General features: G+C 39.6%; 1 protein-coding gene and 1 long non-coding RNA gene across 2 annotated transcripts in view; one reads left to right on the top strand and one right to left on the bottom strand.

Annotated features, from left to right (window-relative positions):
- Positions 1-859: 859 nt before the first annotated feature.
- Positions 860-21544, bottom strand: part of LOC149775371 (uncharacterized) — a 35669-nt gene continuing 14984 nt past the window's right edge. Inside the window, exon 2 of the long non-coding RNA XR_016416575.1 lies at positions 860-1267. This is a non-coding gene — a long non-coding RNA (uncharacterized LOC149775371). The remainder of the gene's footprint in view (positions 1268-21544) is intronic.
- On the top strand, positions 7549-9792 carry LOC149775372 (uncharacterized). Its single transcript, XM_089943078.1, has one exon. The coding sequence runs from the start codon at positions 8411-8413 to the stop codon at positions 8933-8935; it is 525 nt and encodes a 174-aa protein (XP_089799204.1). The 5' UTR covers positions 7549-8410; the 3' UTR covers positions 8936-9792.

The following is a 21544-nucleotide window of genomic DNA, read 5'->3' as shown; positions in this document are numbered from 1 at the left end:
TATATATATATATATATATATATATATATATATATATATATATATAGTTTCCACTTTAAGGTATATTTTTCTTTTGTTTGTTTTAACGGCACTTTTAACGGATTATTGGCAATATTGGCCACCTGAGCTGCCCCTGCTCTGTTCTAATATATGAGTCGAAAGTTTATCATTGCTGACGTTTATAAATCAATGTGTCTTGAACCACTATCGATTTTATGAGCTCTCTCGTGTCCCATTGTAAGACCGTACCGAATAAATATGTTATTAACATTTACGAAAAAAGATAACGTATTTTATTTATGAAACAGGATATTATTAGTCATTAAACCTCAGCAGGAGATGTGTACGTTAAGGAAAGAATTAAACCATCTCAGCTTCGTTTCATTGTTATCCTAATGAACGCCCGCTTATTGATTAAAAATCCTATTTTGGGCAGTGATATGCTGGCATATTTTCACATATTCTCTCTCTCTCTCTCTCTCTCTCTCTCTCTTGCATCTTTACATATTATATTTTATCTTGTCGGACAATATGTTTAAATCTGTTTGCAAGGGTTATCTTCCATATGTTTTTCCCATTTTTACTTTTGCGTCTTAACACTTTTACAACATAAATATATTAAACGGGACAATTATTACGAGTCTATTTGTAAAACTTAACAAACAATTTAATCATCATGTTTGTGACGATTGTTATGATTGGGGTGGGGTGCTCCCAATATTTTAGCAAACTATTATAGAAGTCCCACACTGGTTCTATTTTGTTGGAAGTTATATTTAGTGAAAGATAGATGTAAAGCTCCGAGCCCCCAGTCAGCAATGCCGACGGTTAGATGGTTAAACATACAAAAAGGTTGAAATTCAATGAATAACAATTCAATAATCAAATGATTTAAATTTCCATTTACACTCCTTCCGCTCAACAGTTTAACAGTCTATTGCATCACTTGGTTAGCAGTGTGAGCTCGATTTCCACCTGTCCTTGTATTCTACTCATCTGTGGTATTCTATCTCCTATTTCTCCCAATTCCTCCTCCTCTTCCTCCCCGACTTTCTCCATAATTTTTTCACCTCCTCCTCGACTTCTCTATACTCCTACTCATCATCCACTTTCTCCTCAAGACTCCTTTTCCTCCTCCTCCACATTCTTATCCACCGACTAGACTTCCGTCGACTTCGACTGTTTCGGCTAGTCTCAATTCTGTCACCAACTCTTGAAGACTCGGGACTCAGTGGAACCGGAAGTTCTTTGTCCCCTAAAAAGCTTCCTGTGAAAACACAAGGACGGTACAATATTTTCCCTTAGCCCTCTCATCTCACACTACACACAGCCTATCATCAGATAATAGCTATTAAATTTCTTCGGTCACGCATTCATTCACATCGAGCTACCCATACGATCGTGTATGGTAAAACAAACATCATAATTACTTATTATACATACATCAATAAATTCTGTCACATCAGTACATATTCCTAATCCCGTTTTGCTAAAGAATATCACAAGAATCAGACGCATTTCTTTACCTTACACTCGTACAAAGTACACAAATATTTAAATACCCATGCCCTGATATATTCATACGTCCATAGTTACTAATCTTACATACATCAACCATTCCAAATTCACAATTTAAGCATGTGTGAATTCTAACATAACGCAATAATAAATGCACTAATTTACTACGAAGTAACCTAATAGCGAATTACAAAATTAATTCTGACCACAAGCTAACAATCTACATAATTCTCTACGTAAAACTCAAGCCCATTTCTCAAATACGCATGTAAATGAAACACTACAAAGGTAATTCTACATACTAAACAATCCCAGTAATAATACTACTAATAATTACAACTATGATGCCCTAGTATTCAGCAAAAATCGAGCAAATAACTTGCTGACCTTTTCGAAGCTTTGTCTTTCCTTGGAATCTACCTCTAAGTTTTACTCTTTTTTTTTTTTTTGTTCTTTTTTATGTGAAGGGTGCTCTCTCCGGTTGATCTTCGCAAACCTAAGTTTTACTGCCAAATTACGAGTGGCGCTTCTCTGAGTAACCCTATTGATCAGCAATCTTCCTAGGCGATATTAAAGTTTCATTTACAAGTTCTGAAAGTTATAATTTGTGTCGAATAGTTATCACACCCTCTATCTCAATGTTTGATTGGACATCGCTGAAAACCTATCCAATAAAACTTAACGGACAATGTACCTCTCGCTGTCTTTCAACGTAGGGATGGACGAGAACACGCCCCGGTCACCCTGCGGGCTTCCCTCTGATCTTAGGACTAAGTTTTAACAAATAGGTGTGATAACTACAGGCCTTTGTTTAAATGGTGCGATCTATCGCCTTTGCCGATTCGAAATTCCGGTCTTCGGCGGGTCATGTAACCTTGTGTTAGAGTTTAACACTAGCCAGCGGAAATCTTTAGACATCAAACACAAGGCTGCGGTAATACTCACAAGATAGGTGGAGTATAGCTTATACATGACTTTATAGCTGGGGCTTAGCAAACGTGACAAAGGTTGTAAATGAAAAATGTGAGAGGAACTTACAGTATTACAGTATTATGAAGTGAATAAAAACTAATCCTTGTAAAAATCTATGAAAGTCCTAAATGAATTAAAAGTTCCTTATAAATTTCAAAACCGGAAATGCAATGGTCATCCAAGAATAGAGACGTTATAACAATTAGATAAAATCATGTTCCAGGAGTTACAAAAATATACATATACATAACACTATAACGCGAGTACTGTGCTGACTTGCAGTTAAACCCTATACATGCATCAGTGTGACTTTGACCGATTGTCTGTCTGTCTGTATGTATGTATGTATGTATGTATGTATGTATGTATGTATGTATGTATGTATGTATTTGTACATACGATGCAGCTGCAGATATTTTTATTAGTCTTTGGTATGACTCGGTCGGAGCTCGAACCCGCGATCTTCCGCATCCGAGGCAAAAATTCTAACCACTTAGGCCACCGGAGTGGTGTTCGAAAAGAACGAATTTTTTTTGGGGGGGGAGCATGAATTTCCCTCGCGTAGAATCAGTAGGTGATTGGCAGTCATGACCATCCATCACTACATAGGTATTTTTAAATTGGTAAATCAGTTTCAACACGCATTCAAGCCTATCCGAAGAGAATTCAATTGGAATCTTAATCACTCATTTCGATGTGAGTAATTATTTGAAATTTACTATGACAAATCTGTTTCCTTTCACCAAAGTAATGCAGTGATTTTTTAGTGTCATTCACGTGCTCAGGAACAATCAATTTATATCAATAAGCTTTGCAAAGAACGTTTTCTAGTGCCCAGTACATAATCGGTTTTAATGAGTTTTGTAGAAGAAATTTTCATTTTGTGTAAAATGCTATGCATGTGGATCATATTTACTTTTCAAAAGCAAACCCTCAACAACACCGTATGTCACTACCACGCAGTTAGTTTTACCGTTGGTGTTCCTGTATGAGCAGTGAATTCTCTAACTAAAAAGAAAACAAACAGTGGACCGTTTTGATAGTCCATTGGTCCACCTGACCCTTTGTGGCAGACCAAAATTAATCAAAACAATGGGTCTATTGAACATTTAATTGGCCATATATAGGAAATTCGATTGGACGAATTTTTCTCTTCATATAGGTTTAACACTCGTAGCAAAACAAATGCCGATTTTGGTGAGGAAAATTATAACAGTAGTGCTGTCTGAAATCAGAGAATGTAAATTATCCCATTACTCCTCCAGATGGCGGGTGCGTACTATCGACCTTTTGGCTCTCTCTCTCTTTTAGAATCTTTGCTCACGACCAAAGATCTCGGAAACTGCGTTCCAGTCCATTAATTCCAATGTATACACGCCATCTGGTGGCAAGCAACAGTGATCGATGAATTCCATTCAAACACCCAAGATGTGTTTTTCTTCTTCACGTGTTCATTTTGAAGGACGGTGTTCTCTGAAAGTTTTCATTAGGTAAGGCGCCCCCTACGAATCCGCGACACATTTAATTTCCATATCCAACAACTCGTATGACATTACTTAACTAATCAGTTTCGGCCCGAATGTTGAACATCCAAATCCTAATGAAATTATCTTTACTTTTGGTTTTGAAGTATAATACTAATTTAAATGTTGTTTTTTTTCCAGGAAACTTAAAATGATACTAAATAAACAGGCATTAGTTGCCTGAAACACCGCACAAATTCAGAAAACTAACAACAACGTAACTCTCAGATATTTGTCTTCTATATTAAATGTGCAGATAAACGTGCATCTGTATTTGTGTATTTTTTTGTACAAAATATATTAGTGTTGTTAAAAAATATGCAGAGATTTTGAATTAGTACTATCTGTGTCATTTTTTATCATATAGAAACAAATAGATAAATAAATAAATAACACCATGGCATATTCAGACTCTTTTCAGAAAGGCGTCGACTTTCAGAAGAGGATGATACGTTTTGCTTAAAATTGCTAACTTTCTTTTGCACTGAAAAGTTAACAATTGGGGGTTAAAGGGGAGGAGGCAAACTGAACCTACCACCACCCCGAACCGCCGTTATGTACTTTTCTTCTTTTAGAGCATTATAATTAATACTATACGGAGATCGAACCCGGATCCGCGGGTAAATGGCACCCATCGTATTGCCTTGATTGCCCTGGTTGTTCGAATCTCCATAGAGTACGAATTAAAATTCTCTAACATTTATTATAATGCTCCGTATTTATAAAATTATCGTAAGTATTATTAAGTATTCTCCTGTAGAATCCAATGATAACACTTTTCATTCTGTCTGTTTTATATTTTATATTTGCAATCACACATTTACATACATACATACATACATACATACATACTTGGATATGCTGATACTTCTAAGTAACAGTCTTTCAATGGTAAATTATGGTATAAAGCTGTCCAAGCATCATTATGACAATGTATATAGGAGAATATACAATGCACAAACGTCAGGTAATATACCCATGGGGGTTATTATTATTGAAACTGATATGCGATAATTATTTACAGTGATGCCGTATCTACACGCTGTGGAAAGAGACACGCAGATGATTATGAGGAAGACAGGTCAGTTTCGGTTACTGATTTACTGGTATTTTATTTCCTCGGAGAAAAAGTCTTCCTTTTTTCATGTATATCAATGTCGGCGGATAGTACGTCAATGTACGTACGTTTAAGCGTGCGTAGGCAATTGAATTGTATGTATGAATTTATGTAGGGATGGATGTGAGTATCTATCTATCCATCCAACATTCTACACATCTATCAAACTGTATACATCCATTTATGCGTGTAGACAACCAAGCAAAAAGCCGCACATGCATAAGTCTGTTTTATATTAATTGCAAATAGGCAATAACAAGAACGACGTCGTATCTAATGCACTTGCATCTCGATACATACAATCTAAATTTGGCTACAGGTGTATAATTTCAGGTAAGATTCGGTACTGGTCCATTCAATTTTAAAACCTAAAGGAACTTCAAGCAAGTTTATCTAGTCCAAAATAGTTCTGGATAATACAAACTAGTGATTTAGCAGGATCAATATTGAACAGTACATTGTTTTGCACAATAAAACCTTCAATATGGAGAAAGCCTATATTCAGGTACCAGATTATGACCAACGATGACCTATCTGATTGCACCTAGTCTATCGTATGTATGTGTTGGTGCGTACACACACACACACACACACATCTATTCCGAATGCGTGGAAAGAATACAAATATTTTAAGCAAAATAATGGTTCTTGGACATCATTAGTATTTGATTCTAATCGATATAAATACGTGAAAGAGAGCTAAAATTTTAAATGTTAATTATACATTACGCAAATACATAATGGGATTAGACTTTTCAAAATTGTCTGGGTACACATTTTAAAATGCCATCTGATGGTGACTTTTTCAAGGTCCAAGAACCATTATCAGTGCATTGAAAAATGTCATCTAGCTACAGTCTGTATTTATATCATTCCCACAATGAGTCTAATAAATGTTATTATGGTATATATATATATATATATATATATATATATATATATATATATATATATATATATATATATATATATATATATAATCTTCAGAAACTGGTCGGGTGAAACTTGTGATATCACGAGTGATTTCTCAAACCTGGTTTTCTGTACTAAACGATATTGGGGTGGGATGGGGGTGCGCTATGATAACACATGATATTTCATGTTTTAGGGAGAAAACCGTGGTTTGTCAGCAACTAAGCAAGTTCTACCTCCGAACCCATGATAGCGAGATAAAAGGCACGTTTTCATGATTTTGTTGTTGAACAAACTGCTTAGAGAAACCATATTTTTCTCAAGCTATCCAATATTTCAAACTACGGCGTAGAATAAGAAGTGAGCCCGTGCGTTCATTTTAATAAAACTTATCACATGAAAAGAAAACCCAGGTTTTTCTATCGAAAGCATTAAATATCAAAAGAGGAACCAGGTTTATATTAGCTCCACAAGTTGGTTCTTTTTCTCCTCTTTTTTTGGGGTGGGTGGGGTGGGCGAGGGAAACGTGGGGTGACTTGCCAGACCTTTTGACGCCAGGGCCATCATCGTTTTGAGCTGCAATTTCTGCCATTTTTGCTTTTAATGTTGACTAGAAGAACGTGAAAAGTTAGCATTAACAGTCCTAGATGTTGCTACTCGAGGCTCAGATGTATGTCTTTTTGCAAATTTCTTGCAGACCGAGGCAAAAGCCAGATTGGGCGTTTCTGGAAGCATGTTACAGATATCTATTTATGGTGGCAATGGCGTTTCAAAAGAACTGAGATCATCACGCGGATAGGGCTGCGAGAAAGAATGACCACTGCGAACGAACAAAATCCGAACACATTTACCTACATTTGGGTAATATTTTCCAGCTCGCTGAATGATCCAATATGTTGAAATTGGAAATGAAAGATGCCTATGATTTTGATCGTCAATACCGAAGAAAATAATTGGACAATTGAATCATTCCAAGTCGTCAATAAATGCTTGGCTTTATCCAAGAATTCTTTCAATATTAGTTCTTTGTAGAGGGGTTCCATCGTACTTAGATTAATTCTGCATTACAATAAACTTCACTCTATTCCACATTATTTTTCGTCTTTTCTCTCAAGAATATGGGAGAATTCACGCATATTGTCGTCATAAAATTATGGAGATATCATAAACATAGTTTTCTGCAATAAAACATATGTCATGTGACTTTTGAAAATATTCTTTATTTTACAGTGCCGTCTTAGTTTTCAAAATGTGTTCTTTTAAATGAAATTAGACATCAAAATGCAGTTTGAGGAAGTGGAAAGGAAATAAATAACGCATTCGTCATGCGAAAAGAAATGTCTCGATTGTGGACGATATCTGATGCCCGAAATGCTTAAACATTGCACTTATCATCGAAAGCTCAACTAACGTGCGGGGGGGGGGGGGAGCGGACGGGTCAGTTGCCTTGGGCGCCAGAGGCCTAGCATCAAAAGCACGGGCACCATAAGTCTTGGGGCGCAAAAACCCTTTGGGCCATCAACGTCGCCCAGGGCGCCATTTACCTTTAGAATCCACTGGCTTTGCATGAGGGACAGAATTACCTTCTTTCCATGTCTACAATATGTGCCGAAAATAAATGATAATTGGCAATTTCAATACTAATGACGATCAAACTTGATGTGACGCGACAGACTGGTCCTGCCATGTTTGCATTACTAGCGTAACTATTTGTCTTTTTTTTTTTCTATCTATATTCTAATCAATAGGTATACCCAAATAAACATTCACCTAAATATAATTTACGTTCCATCAGATTTCTCGTCAACCAGCTCCTTTGCGGATCTATGAAATCCATTGTGTACAATAACGTCGACACGAGGACGACAATACTAAAAACTTACTAGACAAAAGTAATTTTAAACCTAAGTATTTATTCCCTGTTCAGTTAAAGAGCTTGTTCTCCTGTGGTTGTGGCAAGGGAACGCGAACTACGGGTAACTTGTTTACGGGTAGTACAACCGAAGTAATCTGTCAGTTTGTATATCTGGAATGTTGACTATAAATGACGTGATACAAAACAGACGTATATTATCGTACTAAATTAGTTTCGATACAGTTGTGTTGCAGGTATACGACACATAAGTGCTTTTGAGCAGTCTTTAATAAGGAAATAACAATTTTACTCGGACTTTAACGTTAGGATTATACATTCTACGTCAAGAGTCAAATGAAGCGGAATTAATTTCCACTGGAAGGGATTACTGAACAAAGCGGGAAAATAATCCGAAAGTCATTTCTACAACAATACAAGCCATACGTGGTTTATATAGAACCGTTGTACTGAAAAAGTTATTTCAGTAGGCAGAATGAAGGGCTAACTTTATGGATGAAAAATCAGACTCAAAACAGTGTCATGGCTTTTAGTGTTGGTTATTTCAATGCATGCAACAACAATATCAGACATATTTACAGCACTCGGTTTCAGCAGAAGATCGAGAAAACTCCAAGAAACCGACTTTATAATCCCCTATTTCTGGAAACCGACATTTCCCTCAGGAGAAACCGTAAACTGTACAACAGAAGACTGTTTGAGTATAATCCGGAGTATGACACTGCAATCCCGCGCGCTCCCGCCTTCCGGTCGTTGCCACCTGAGCACGTGGAGTCTATCGTCGGTCGTCTGACTCAGCCCATGAAAGAGAAATCTGATCCCCGTTCCTGCGAGAGATATTCAAAGGGATTCAAGGACTACCAATTCGAGTTGCAACAGAATGAAGAGAAAAAGAAAACGTCACGCGCAGAGATGAATAGCATTCTGGGGCGCCTGTGTCGGCCCACAGTAGCTTCACAAGCCAAGTTTGGATTATTGACATCCGAATCGGAGGATAACCTAACTCCTGTGTCAGACTGAACAGAACCAATATTATGAACGGTAATAAATTCTTCTGAACAAGACTTGCATAAATCAGTATTATTGGATTCAGCTGCAACCTATCTCAACACAATTAATAGACTACACGGATATCAGGTTTTGTATTCATGAACCATCTTGCTAACAAATGTGAACTCAGAAAAAAGAAATGTTTTAAAACTTCACCCAGAATATAGATAGAATTCAAAAAAGTTTGAAGAAAGAAAAACCTCACTATTGTTCGATCTTCGCATTTTCTCAGTTTTGTGATTACGGTATCAGTGAACGCCAGCCAATGTCATATCTTATGTGATCCTTCCTTTCAACGGTTGTTCCTAACTCCTGACAACTTGAGAACGAATTCAGGAAAACTGTATTGCAACAAAAGAACAAAGATATTTGTGGCAGCCATCGTCAACTCAGACGTCTATTGAAAGATTTTGATATTGATTTAAAAAAAAAATAGAAATCTGTGTATAAGACTATATTATGCTGTGAGTGGTGAGGTTATTAATAGGGATGGAAGTTTTACTTCGTTTCAACATTAGAAATTAATGGCGAACTTCCCTGTTGATCTGTCATTGTTACCAGGACAGTATTAATTTATGAATTTGCTCACGTATGTTTTGGTTTAATTTGTTTTATTTTATATCTTTATATTTTCATTAGTAAGATCATATCGTATGTTACCGAATCTAGTCGAACTGTTGTGATAACAAATAATTATGTTAATATAGTCTATTTTTCAAGTACAGCGTAATTGCTGTGTACAAATGAATTTCAGATTATCACTATTTTCTTTTTTTATAACGTGTTAAAAATATGCTTTATCAATTAAAAGTTCTACCGCCATGACATATTGAGAGTTAGCTATTTTAATGGTAAATGTCTAATTGTTCGTACAGCCCTCATGTCCCTTGGGTGTGGATTATCTGATCCTGTGCGGTACGTTTCCAGAGTTGGCTATGAGCCACAATTTCAATATGAACTTGTGTTTGTTTTGTTTAATTCTTTTATCGCTGCCTTCAGCTTCTATTCAAACTCTCTTTATATGCTTGTCGTAATCCGATATCTATCTTTCTCGGGACAAAAGTATACCATGCAAACACAATGCGGTAAAAGTAATTAAGGTAGCTTTAAACTTAAAGCACTCGACGGGCATTTACCTCAAAAACAATCAACAACACCCTCCCCAAAAAAAACAAACATATTGCACCTATGTTGAATATCGAGAAATTGTGTTATCTCCACAGGGAGCCGCGGTAGTTGTCTAGTGGGTCACGTGAGCGGGGTGGGGTGGGGGTGGTATTCTATGTTAAAAAGCGTCTAAGGATTCTTGCGTCATGGGGAATGTTAGGCCGCAGTGGTGAAATTTATAGGGACAAGATATAATGTTAAAAATTGGTTAATAAGTTTCACGTGTTTGGTCTGTCTGGCAGGAAACATAATATGCAGTTCTGTTTGGGCGCTAACTAAAAGTATTTAGTCAGTTTAACAAGGTAGGCCTATAACAAGAAATCTAATGTTAAAATTACATCTGAAAACCAAATGGCGTTATGAAATGAGTAACATTCACTTGTTTACTGAACACACACAGTAGGATGGAAAAGAAGGGGTATACCAATAGAATTTCAGTTCCTTGTGAATAAAAATACATTCCATATCCCCTAATTAAATAAAGGAAAACGTCTAGCCCCTAGATAATGTCCATACCATCCTTCTTAAAACAAAACTATCATCCCATTATCATTGTCATAATCCCTATAGTTATACCAATGGAATGAAAGAAGAGAGAAAAGACCAGATGGAGAGAACACACACACACACACACACACACAGGACAGTGCAATGCTTTATCTCTTTACATTCCCAAGCACAATCTTATATCCGGCAGGTTTCAAACCCTATATCGTAACCCAAGAGAATCGAGTTTTATGAAATTTTGACAATCGTAAATTTAAGATTCTCACTGAAATATTGCTATATTTATTACAGACAGTATGTTTGCAAAAACATCCACTTTCAACCTGACTGATTTGAGTTGGACCTTGTAAGCGTACCCACGGTCCACTTTGTAGAAACCTTACACAAAGTCCCCTTTTCTTGCAAGAGGCTTGACGGTTGGCGGACTATACCTTCTTTCAAGGTGTCCGCTTAATGTGGTTCTCGTTTTCTAGAGGTTGACCACCCTCGATAGTAGTGATGTGGGGCGATTCACGGACAATGGGAAAATGCATTACAGATCCCCCTGTGCCTGTTTACGGACAAGATTTATACGGACAATGGGAATTACCATTACAGACACACACCCCTGGCCTGTTTACGGACAAAGGGAATTTTACCATGGGAAATATTAACATAGGAATAGAGAGGGACAATGGATTGTGTCTGTTGACGGACAAGGAGAATTGAATATGGGGAATAGTGGGCCTGTATAGGGACAAGGGAAAGTGGACTCTGTATAGTGTCTGACGTCACGGTACGGGAGATTGGTAACAATGTTGCTACTAGGGGGAGGTGACGTCACAGTACTGCGCAAAGAGCGGGTGTACAAAGATAACAAAGACAAGAGACAAACACTTATACAACGTGAAATTATTTTTTTATGGGAGGCAAAAAACAATTCTTTTCGAGGCATATGAGTGACCCTGAAAAGGGCCTTTGGGTTCTTCTATTTCTTGACATCTTTAGCCATCTTCTCAATTTCACCATCAATCTTTTCTTCTTCTTTTTCTCCTTCTCCGGCATCCAGTCTGGATGACCCATAGCTCTGAATTCCTCCTGGCTTTGATCCAATTCTGATTTAGTTTTTCAAAGTCCTCTTTTTTCTTTATATTCTCTTGTTTCTTTCTTTCTGTACTACATTTTTCTTTTATCTTCTTGACTTCTACATCCATGGCCTTTCTCATGAGTTCTTCGGCTTTCTTGAGCTGGTCCAGACCCCTTTTGACAAGTTGCCACTCTGACCATTGCTCGATATCTTCCAAAAAACACCTGACTTGCTGACTTGGATAACGTTATCAAGAGCTTGTTTTAACGTTCCCACTCTGACATGCGGGGGAGTGGGGGCGGGATTAATCATTCCTCTCAATTTCTTCACTTCTTCTTATATTATTCCTTCTATCTTCTCCCTTGTTAATTTCAGTTTCTTAGCATAGGCCAGACTGTTTGGTAACATCCATTCTTTTTCAATTCTTTCAACTGTATATTCACCATCTATCATCCAAAAGTAACTATCTCTCAAATCTTTAAAAAAAAGCTGACACTGCTGCCATCTTCTTTTCGTTATTCCTTAGAATGGCGCGAACGACGGACGCTTGAGTTTTTATTTGTCAAGCACGGACGTGAAGGAAAACATCCCCATCTTCTCTCTTCACATATTATCTACTATCTACACAGAGGTGATGAGCCAAAAAACTAACCACAAATCTACTATCCACACACAGGAAGAAGCAAAATAAAACCAAAATATACTATCCACACACGCGAAGATGCAAAAAAAAACCAAACACAAAATATACTATCCACACACGGAAATGTGTCATAACTAACCACAAATTTACTATCTACACACGGGAAGAAGAAAAGAAAACTAACCAAAATATACTATCCACACACGCGATAAAGCAAAAACATAACCATAATCTACTATCCACACACGGGAAGAAGCAAAACATAACCACAATCTACTATTCACACACGCGAAGAAGCAAAACAAAACCACAATTATACTATCCACACAGAAGGGAAGTTAAAAATACCATACACTTTTATATCCACACAAACGTACGTTAGCGCTTACAAGCCCCAATAATCTACTATCCACACAAACGTACGTGAGGGCTTACAAACCCCAATAATCTATTATCCACACAAAAGTACGTGATCGCTTACAAACCCCAATATTCTACTATCCACACAAAAGTACTTGATCTCATACAAACACACACCCCTCCACACACACATGATCACATTAGTTAAGGAGTGAGTGTTTATATTCACACTACTCCACATTCACACAAATTGGCAAATTGAATAGTGTATCTTTTCTAGAGATCTGAGTAGCCCTGAGAAGGGCTGTTTTTCTGGAACTTCAGATGCATCAGCTTAATGGTGATATCTCCCAGGTAGAGCACCGCAGACACAACGGTGACTCCAATCATTCTCCCAATTTATATTTGTTCTTGGGAGTGCTGAGGGAGGTTGATTCGCTTCACAATCCCACTCCTCCGTTTGAGGGATAGTGAACACTTGTTGCTGTTGTTCCCTCTGTCTTACGTGTCTCACTCGAGGATGAATTGGTCTCATTGCCTCCTGTGTACGTTGTACTGGTTGTGGCTGTGGCTGTGGTGCAGCTACTGGCTGTGGTGCTGCTATTGCCTGTGGAGGTACCCTCACCATAGGCTTCACCTCACAACCTTTTCTCAGTATGATATAAGGCAGGATCTCTCTCTTAATTTCCTCCTCTTCTTTCATTTTTCTCTCTTTCTCCTCCTCTGCTATCTTCGCTTCCTCTGCAATATCCTTCATGGCCAGCTCATCCAACGGGCGTCGGGCGTACTCCAGGTGCTCTGAAGTTCGATCAGTTTCACTATTCTGGTACTCATCGTTTTGTTGTTAACGAATAAACAAGGGTAGCCAGACTGCCGAGCGTTCCGTATATATCAGCCAAACACGGACGTGAAGGAAAACATCCCCGACACCAAAACTTACATTGCCCATATTATCACCAAAGACGCGCGGACTTAAAAGAAACAATCACTTACTTTTTTCTTAACAATCACTCATTTAAATTTTTTGACAAGCTACGGAAACAAAGTGCTTATACACGCACTTTCTAACAAAGATAAAGAAATGATGTGCTTATAGACGCATTTCTGTTTTTTTTCTAACTGACTAACATACCACTGGTAATTGAATGATTATTTTTTTTCTAGAGTATTGGGTAGCCCTGAAAAGGGCTGTTTTGTGAACGAGGAGCTATGGCAATCTTGTATGATCTAAGATTGCGACCTCGTCTGGCGACAGACTTTGCCACATGATAGGGTCTGCTTCTTTGGAAAGAGAAGGAAAACTCTTTGATGTCAACACGGCAGTCGACAAAACCTCTGTCAGGTTCCTGCTGCTGCTGTTGCTGCTCTCTCTGCTGTTTCTTAAGTCTGTACTTCTCTGTTCATTTTTCTTTCTCCTTGTTTATTTCCTCTCTGAAGAGCTCTACTATCAGGTCTTCAGTGGCTTGTAACATTCTGACATTCTCTATCTCTTCAGGCTTTGGTATCAGGGTTTGCCTGACAGGATGCAAATTCACGTAAGCTTCGTTCAGCTAGCTAATCTTGAGCACATCTTCGTAGGAGTATGAGTCGACAATGGATGGTCAGACTGGAGACTACCCCGCTTTTATGGTTCAAACGAGGACGCGATCAAAAACATTCATACACGGTGTAGTGTCGGAACGCTCAAATAGTTTGATTTGAGGGATAGAGAGAAGTCAAAGAACATGGTTCATGATACAAATGGCATACAAACGACAGACGAAATTTTTTCAAAACACAACATTTTTTATTGAAATAACTCACAACTAACAATTAAAAAATTTTTTAAATTAACAATTCAATAAACTAACAAACATTTTTTTTCAATAACCATCTATTTTGGACAAGGTTGACAACGTTGTGAATTAAATTGAGATTTCCACTGTTGAAAGTCCTTGGGCCATTGATGTACACTACGATTTCTAGCTAAAGAAAAAAGATAACCATAATGTTCACAAAACCATCTACGTTCTCATCGTCTCTAGAAGAATGACGATCAAAATAAGTCACTAAATGTTCTAAAGAATATCCAAGACTGCGTTGATGTAGAAAATACACACAATATTGTATACACACCAATGAATCTGTGCCTTGTAATTTCACATTATTGAATCGTGTTGTCTGTGCATTTTTTCCCATGAAGTCAATGATATCGTCTTCCAAAGGGGGCAATCCATACGAATCGAAATACTCCACACATCCTTCTTGAGGAAAGTAGACTGCTATCCAGTGGGTTCCTGGGAGATGACTGTCGTCCGTGTTGATAACATAAGCTTGATGGTCTTGAGGTTTGCGATAAGGTAGTTCATCTTTAGCACACACGACAGGATTCCAAGAAGCAGCGTACGAACTGTGGTTCAAAAGGTAATAAAGTTCCCAGGTATCCATTTTTTTGTGTTATTTTACTTCACAGGTAATGATAAGTGATCAATTCGATCCTGACTTTCTCTTTGAATTTGTCTGACAAGTATCTTTTTTCGTCTAGTCTTTGCACTCTGAGCCAAGAGAGCTTCGATGCGATAGATCTCTAGAGTTGATAATGGAGGACAAGAATGTTCATGCAAGTCTTTATACCACTGATGCAACACGGCTTCTTCCGAGATGTCACTCCAAGCTTCTTCCAGATACTCGTCTAATTTTCCTTCTTGACTCAGCATCAGACATTTATCGTGTTGAATTTGACTGGAATGATCGTTTTGACACCCATATAAATTTTCCTTGATCATTTCCGTAATTTTTTCTGCCAAGTGTTTGGCAAAACAGGAGACTAAATGCTGTTCTTGTTCTGGCCATCTCGACTTTATCACTATGTCCTTTTCGTCTTTATCTTGGGGTTCTCCTTCCATGGTCTCCTCACATTCAATGTCCAAAGATTTTCCACTATGTAAAGAGGGATAACAGCCTCCCATGGCTTCTAATAGTCTAGACTAGAATGACTTCTCTCAAACTGTTGATTTCTATGGTATTATCGAATTCTGCATACAGAAGGACGTTCACCGTTTCATCAGGGTCTTGGTCTGCAACCTGAATTTCCACACGAATCTGGCCGGATTTTATAGGGTGGAAATCTCCGTCGTCGCTGCCTTGGTCTGGTGTGAAATGAAAAGCCCACAAAGCATAGCCTCCTTCATAATCCTCGTACTTCATGCCGTGACTGGTGTTGGTTCCTAACTGTCCGGTAGCTTCGTACAGGGATAAGTACGATCTCATGTAATTCTTCTCTTTAAAGTTAGGTTCAAAGGGTCGGGTACACAAGGTTTTGCCATCGTGACAGACTTCGATTTTGGACACGCCGAAGTGTTGAAAGTTGAAAGGATTTCTATTGAAGGTTCCGTTGAAGGCTGAATTCTCAACGATACCAAGGATTAAACGTTTGGGTGACTGTCCTTGGAACAGATGATCTTCGATCATGGATCACTGACCCTTGGGAATGGTGAACGTTTTCGCTTGTACGCGTCGTATCGGATACTTGGCGGTCGTTCTGCTCAAAGTGTGACTGATATCGTTTCCCACTTAGGTAACACTTCCACTCGGCGCACGTAGAGTCTGGCTTCTTGGATGATGGTTTTAGGATTGACATCAGTATCAGCCATCAAATGGAGAGTGACACTACTACAATTCAGTCTCAGGCGGACAGCCACACCGTTCAGCAAATACTTCCCTTGCAACCACATGTCCAAATTAAAACGATCCATCAGTTCTAAACTCTTTCCGTCTTTGATTTTGTTTCTTCGTCCTTCAAATTCATCATTCTCTTTCGCTAATTTGTCAAACTCGGTCGCATCGTCCGGTTCCCATACCACGCAGGCATTGAGATGAATGTTCTTGGCGTCTATTCCGTACGTCAAGAGATTTTCCAGGTAGGCACGGTAAGGGTAGGTATCCATACTGCTGCTGACTAGTTTGTTATTCAAGTACAAGTCCACTCCACTGAACAAGGAATGCATGAAATTGTTGACGGGAGCTACTTTCTCTTCACCGTCTATATTACCTCCATTCTTATCTAGAACTTTGACTTTCAGATACAAGTAAATGCTATTCAGATCAATGTAATCCTCTGGTTGTTCTTTGATTTCAAACTTAATGGGAGCTGAATCCGTCAAGGAGGAGACGGGGTGAAATTCGATCCATTGGGATTCTTGCATAGTCATCATAGTAGGTGGCATAGTAAACAGATCCAGTTCCGACCTGGAACAGGCACAAGACTCTCGGTGCATCATTTTTATAACTTTTTTTAAAAAAAATAATCAAAAACGTCTAGGTCTCGAACAGTTCTTCTTTTCTTAGTCTTTCTAGCTTTAGAAGTGCGAACGTTTTGAAGGGGTGTTTTATTCTTCGTCTCATTCAGCCTTGTCCTTGCTGTGTCGTCAGGGAAGCAGGAATGCCTGATTCGGCAGCGTGCAGGGCATTTATAGGCGTTTCTCGTCGGCCCAAAATGTCTTTGCCGGTTTGCAACAAGACATTTTTGCCTGCTCTCAAGAAAGCTTCTTTGGGGTTTTGTTTGTCGATGATGACATTTTGGAGAAATTCTTTGCCTTGCTTCAATGCAGCATCTTTTAAAACATGCAATCCTATTGTCACCATCGGTTTCAACACTGGAGCCACCGAACGAAAGGCTGATTTCAACATATGTCCTAAACCATGTCCTCGCTGTCGAGCGATATCTCGGTACACTGGATACATGAATTACGAGTCGTTAGAGAATCGTTTTCGAAAATGGAGTTTCACCGTGACTTTCCCTTTGGTGAATGGAATATGTTGTCCCAGATCTCCTTTTATAGCAATGTTGACAGTGTCGAAATACGACTTCCTGACGGGTAAATAGTGAGGATGTACGAATTCGCGGTGAACGTGATAGGTGTTTCCACCTTCCTGGTCATTGGTCGTGGCAGAACCCACTTTGAAAGGAATGCCAAGCAGTAACGGTACGAAGGTGTGTCCCACAACGTTGTACTCAACCACATCGGAATACACGAAGATCAAATTCAGGCCTTGGTTCAGTTCTACAGGAGATTTAAATTACTTATAAAATCGATGGTTGTTTTTAATGTATATGGAATTGGGGCCCATGTGATGTATCCTCTCAAAATTTCAGGACAAAATGTAATGGACAACGTTTTGGCATCCTGAAATTGCACCAGCAGGCGACGAGCTACTTTATGGTATTCAATAGTGACTCTTTTTTTAATTTGTCCAAGGCGTTGCCAAATTGAGCATTGAAAATACTGGCAATTGTGTCCCCCAAATGTTGACCACTAAAATAATAGCCTGCTGAAATTTCCATTTTATAGATGCTTAAGGTAGCTTTGGCTAGTGATAGTTTTTTGTCTTTGTAAAAAAGAAATCTGCAATCAACTCTTGTTGCACTTGTTCCTTCAGGATTTCCACGTGAAAAGTGTTTTGATTTTCAGTGATGTTTTGGATTTGTGTCGGGTGAATGATTTCTACCAAAGCCACTTCCCAATGGGCTTCGTGAACTAAATGGATGACCTGAGGTAATTTGGCCGTGTAACAACAATTAGCATTGTTTGGAAACACCTCCATGGAACTGTCACTGGGTAAAGTTAAGTAAAATTGGATTTGATGCTTCATAATTCCAGAGAACTATGGCTGGGGTTACTGGAAGTCAGAGGAGTGTCTCCGCCCAAAATGGGGTTGTTGTTGTTGTTGTTGTTGGAGTGATGGCTGACACTGGACGCAAGATTCCCGTTGTTCCCGTTCGAGGAGAATTTCAGGGATGGATTGGGAAGAAGGCAGCCGATGTAACTGCTCAATAAAAGGGTCCACAACTGTTGGTCTCCTTGTTGCAAAGTCAAATTGGCGATGGCCGCACCGATGACACTACACACTACACATATTTTTCAGAAATAGACAATTTGCGTTTTAGGCACACATTCTCCACACCACACCCACAAGGGTTGTTTCTGTAGATCTTACAAAGAACTGGGTGAAGGAGTGGTCACTGAAGTGGTAGCAGTAGCTGAGTCTGTGTGAAAGGGCATGATGGTCACTTCTTTTTATAGTCGATGACTTGTGAAGCGTCGATCCAAGAATCAAAACTGGGAGGATATCCTTTCCAACGCACTTTGACTTCTTTGACACGGCTTTTTCTCACTTTACGGGTTCTTCGTTCAAGAATGCTTTCGACGTCGTACACGTCGTCTTCTTTTTTGGTGACACGTTGTAACTCGGGTAAGTAAAACGTTCGTTTTAACACTTCTCCGTTCATGTCTTCCAATGTATAGACGGTAGGATGACGGCCATGCACTCGTCCAGTGACACGAAACAATTCAGTGGTCCAGTTGGATAAGTAACCTTTTTCGAAAGTGCGTTTGGTTTGCCAATGCGCACCCAATCTCCTACTGCAAACACATCGCCTTTCTTGGGGACAGCCAACGTCGGGAGTCACGTATTGGGGGGGGGGGGCACGTCCAATGCTTCGATGATAAGATTGGTTGTACGCTTGAACCAGGTGTGGTAAGATGTCGATGTACTTCAGAGTGTGGTGATGTGTAAAATATTTCCACATGCGTTCTTTCATAGTGCGTTGAAAACGTTCCACGATGCTGGCTTTGGTTTCGGGATTCTCGGTGGTGAAGAAATGAATGTCACGTTTCTTTAATTCTTTTTGGAAAGCTTGGTTCAGAAATTCGGTGCCTTTGTCAGTTTGCCATCGAAGAGGGTGACGACCGCTTTGTTTCGACACCCGTTGCAGGGCTCGCACTAACTCGCTGCTCGATTTGGAAGTCAATGGCACGACCCAGGCAGATTTGGAAAAGATGTCAATGATACAAAACAAATATATGTAGCCACGATTGTAGGTGGCCAAATGAGAGACATCGGCTAAATCGGCTTGCCATTGATGATCGATGCCTTCCACTTGCGTGCGACTTCTGGAAAACTTTCGTCGAATGGGTTTGTGTAAAGTGTAGGTAGCTTGTTCTTGTAACCATTATTGCACTTGAGTTAAACGGAGACTTTTCAGTCGAGTTTTGGCAGCACAATACAATTTTCTGAACTCCTCCGTAACCTGCAGGATGGGAGGGATCGTAGTAAATGCTAGCTAACACCTTCTCCATTTTTTGTTAATAAGTCACCCACTCTTCACTGATGCTACTTTGGACGGGACGAAAGGGTGGTTTGGAAACAGATTTACGTGTCCGATGGGCCACGGGAGTAGAAATCAAAGGTAGTGGAGGTGGTAATGGAATGGCTTTAGTCTTCTTTTCCCTTTTTCACTTCTGGTTTCCCTTCTTTCTTTTTCACTTCTGTCGAAGGAGGAATCGACATCATCTTTTTAACCCAAGCTTTCATTTCTTCTCGTTGGGGTGTAGGGAAAGAGGTCAACAAGGACGCTGCAATCTTACTAGGGATGGCAGCTGCTGACGCTGTTTGAAACACTTCTTGTGTCTCTTCTTCCTCAGGCTTTCGTGGGGTTACGTCTCTCATGACTACTAGGGTGGTGGGTGGTGGGGGTGGTGGTGGTGGTGGTGTGGGTGATGGACTTTTCACCAAGGTCTTAAAATCTTTCAGAGTGGGTAGAGCTGTTTCGTCTAAAGCTTTCTGGTGAAAGAGTTGCAGTCGTTGCAACAGTTGACCGTACTTTTGCGATTTTTCTGTTTCGGACAAATCGTGGCGATCCATCCAATGACTGCAGTTTGTGTGCAACTGGGACATCTCGGTCAAATTTGGATTGGGAGACAAATGCGGGGTGCGTTGTTCTTGCCAACGATGGTATTCCATCCATCGTTTGTAAAGCACTAAAGCTAGTTTTCGTCCTTCCATTCGATGTCAAGGGCTACGTCTGAGATCTTTGGACTCCAGAGGTCCTTTTTATATTGCGCCCACGAGTCCTCCCAACATGGTTGCCAATGCTTCTTCCAGCAAAGGTCCTAACAATAGAGGCAAAATTCCTCCACGTTGGACCAACATCTTCTTCTTTTGACGAATGTTTTTTTCTTCTCTTGAACCATTATTCGAAGAACGTGACGATGTTTGCCGAAGCATTGTTTCTGGTGTTTTGACAAAGGTATCGTGCCTCTCAAGACGTTCAAACAACATTCGCACACGGTATCGATGACATCTTTGAAGGCCGTTTGAATGAGTTTTTTTCGCATGAGTGGAGAAGCTTTGGACAGGACAGACAACATGTCCCCATGTTTGACTAAACGAAGAGGCAGTCCTTTCCTTTTCTTTCCTTTGGGTTAAAAGAGGGATGTTTTCTGGGGGGTGACATCTTTGGGTCTTCAGAAGCACAAAACACTGATACCCATGTTTTGTCTCAGACCCTTTTTTTATACTGGAACGCGTCGCCACTGATTGTCTTTACGTCGTATCAACTTGATAACAGGCATCACGCGTCGTGGAGGGGTTCGCAAAGGACTGAATCTAGTCAGCTCTTGCTTGGACAAATCCAGTAAACTCTGTAACATGTCCGATCTCTCTTGGACTTTGATTTTGGGAGCAGGGGCTTTGTGTGCAGCTGCCACTGCAGCTAAAGAGGAGGAGGGTGTCACCGCTAGATGTGAAGTTTTGAAGATGCGGAGTTCCATGGTGTCATCAAATGAGGACGAACGGGTGTCAAATGGGATTGGGCAGGCATCGTCAGCAACGGAGAAGTGGATGAACCTGACGCCACCGGAGACGCGGTCACCGTCGTTGCAGGTCGTGGTTTGCGAATGTAAGGTTGCGTCCTGGCCGAAACGCCTCTCTTGCGGATAGAAGCTGTTTTCTGAGGGCTTGTTTTTTTTTCTGGGGACTTCTCTTTTTCTAGGGTTGTGACCTGGTCTTGATACCG

The sequence above is a fragment of the Sinohyriopsis cumingii genome, chromosome 19 (genome assembly GCF_028554795.1).
Source record: "Sinohyriopsis cumingii isolate HCF-2022 chromosome 19, ASM2855479v2, whole genome shotgun sequence".
Classification (NCBI taxonomy): Eukaryota; Metazoa; Mollusca; class Bivalvia; order Unionida; family Unionidae; genus Sinohyriopsis; species Sinohyriopsis cumingii.
The sequence above is the reverse complement of the archived record's forward strand: the minus strand, read 5'-3'. Positions and strand labels throughout refer to the sequence as shown.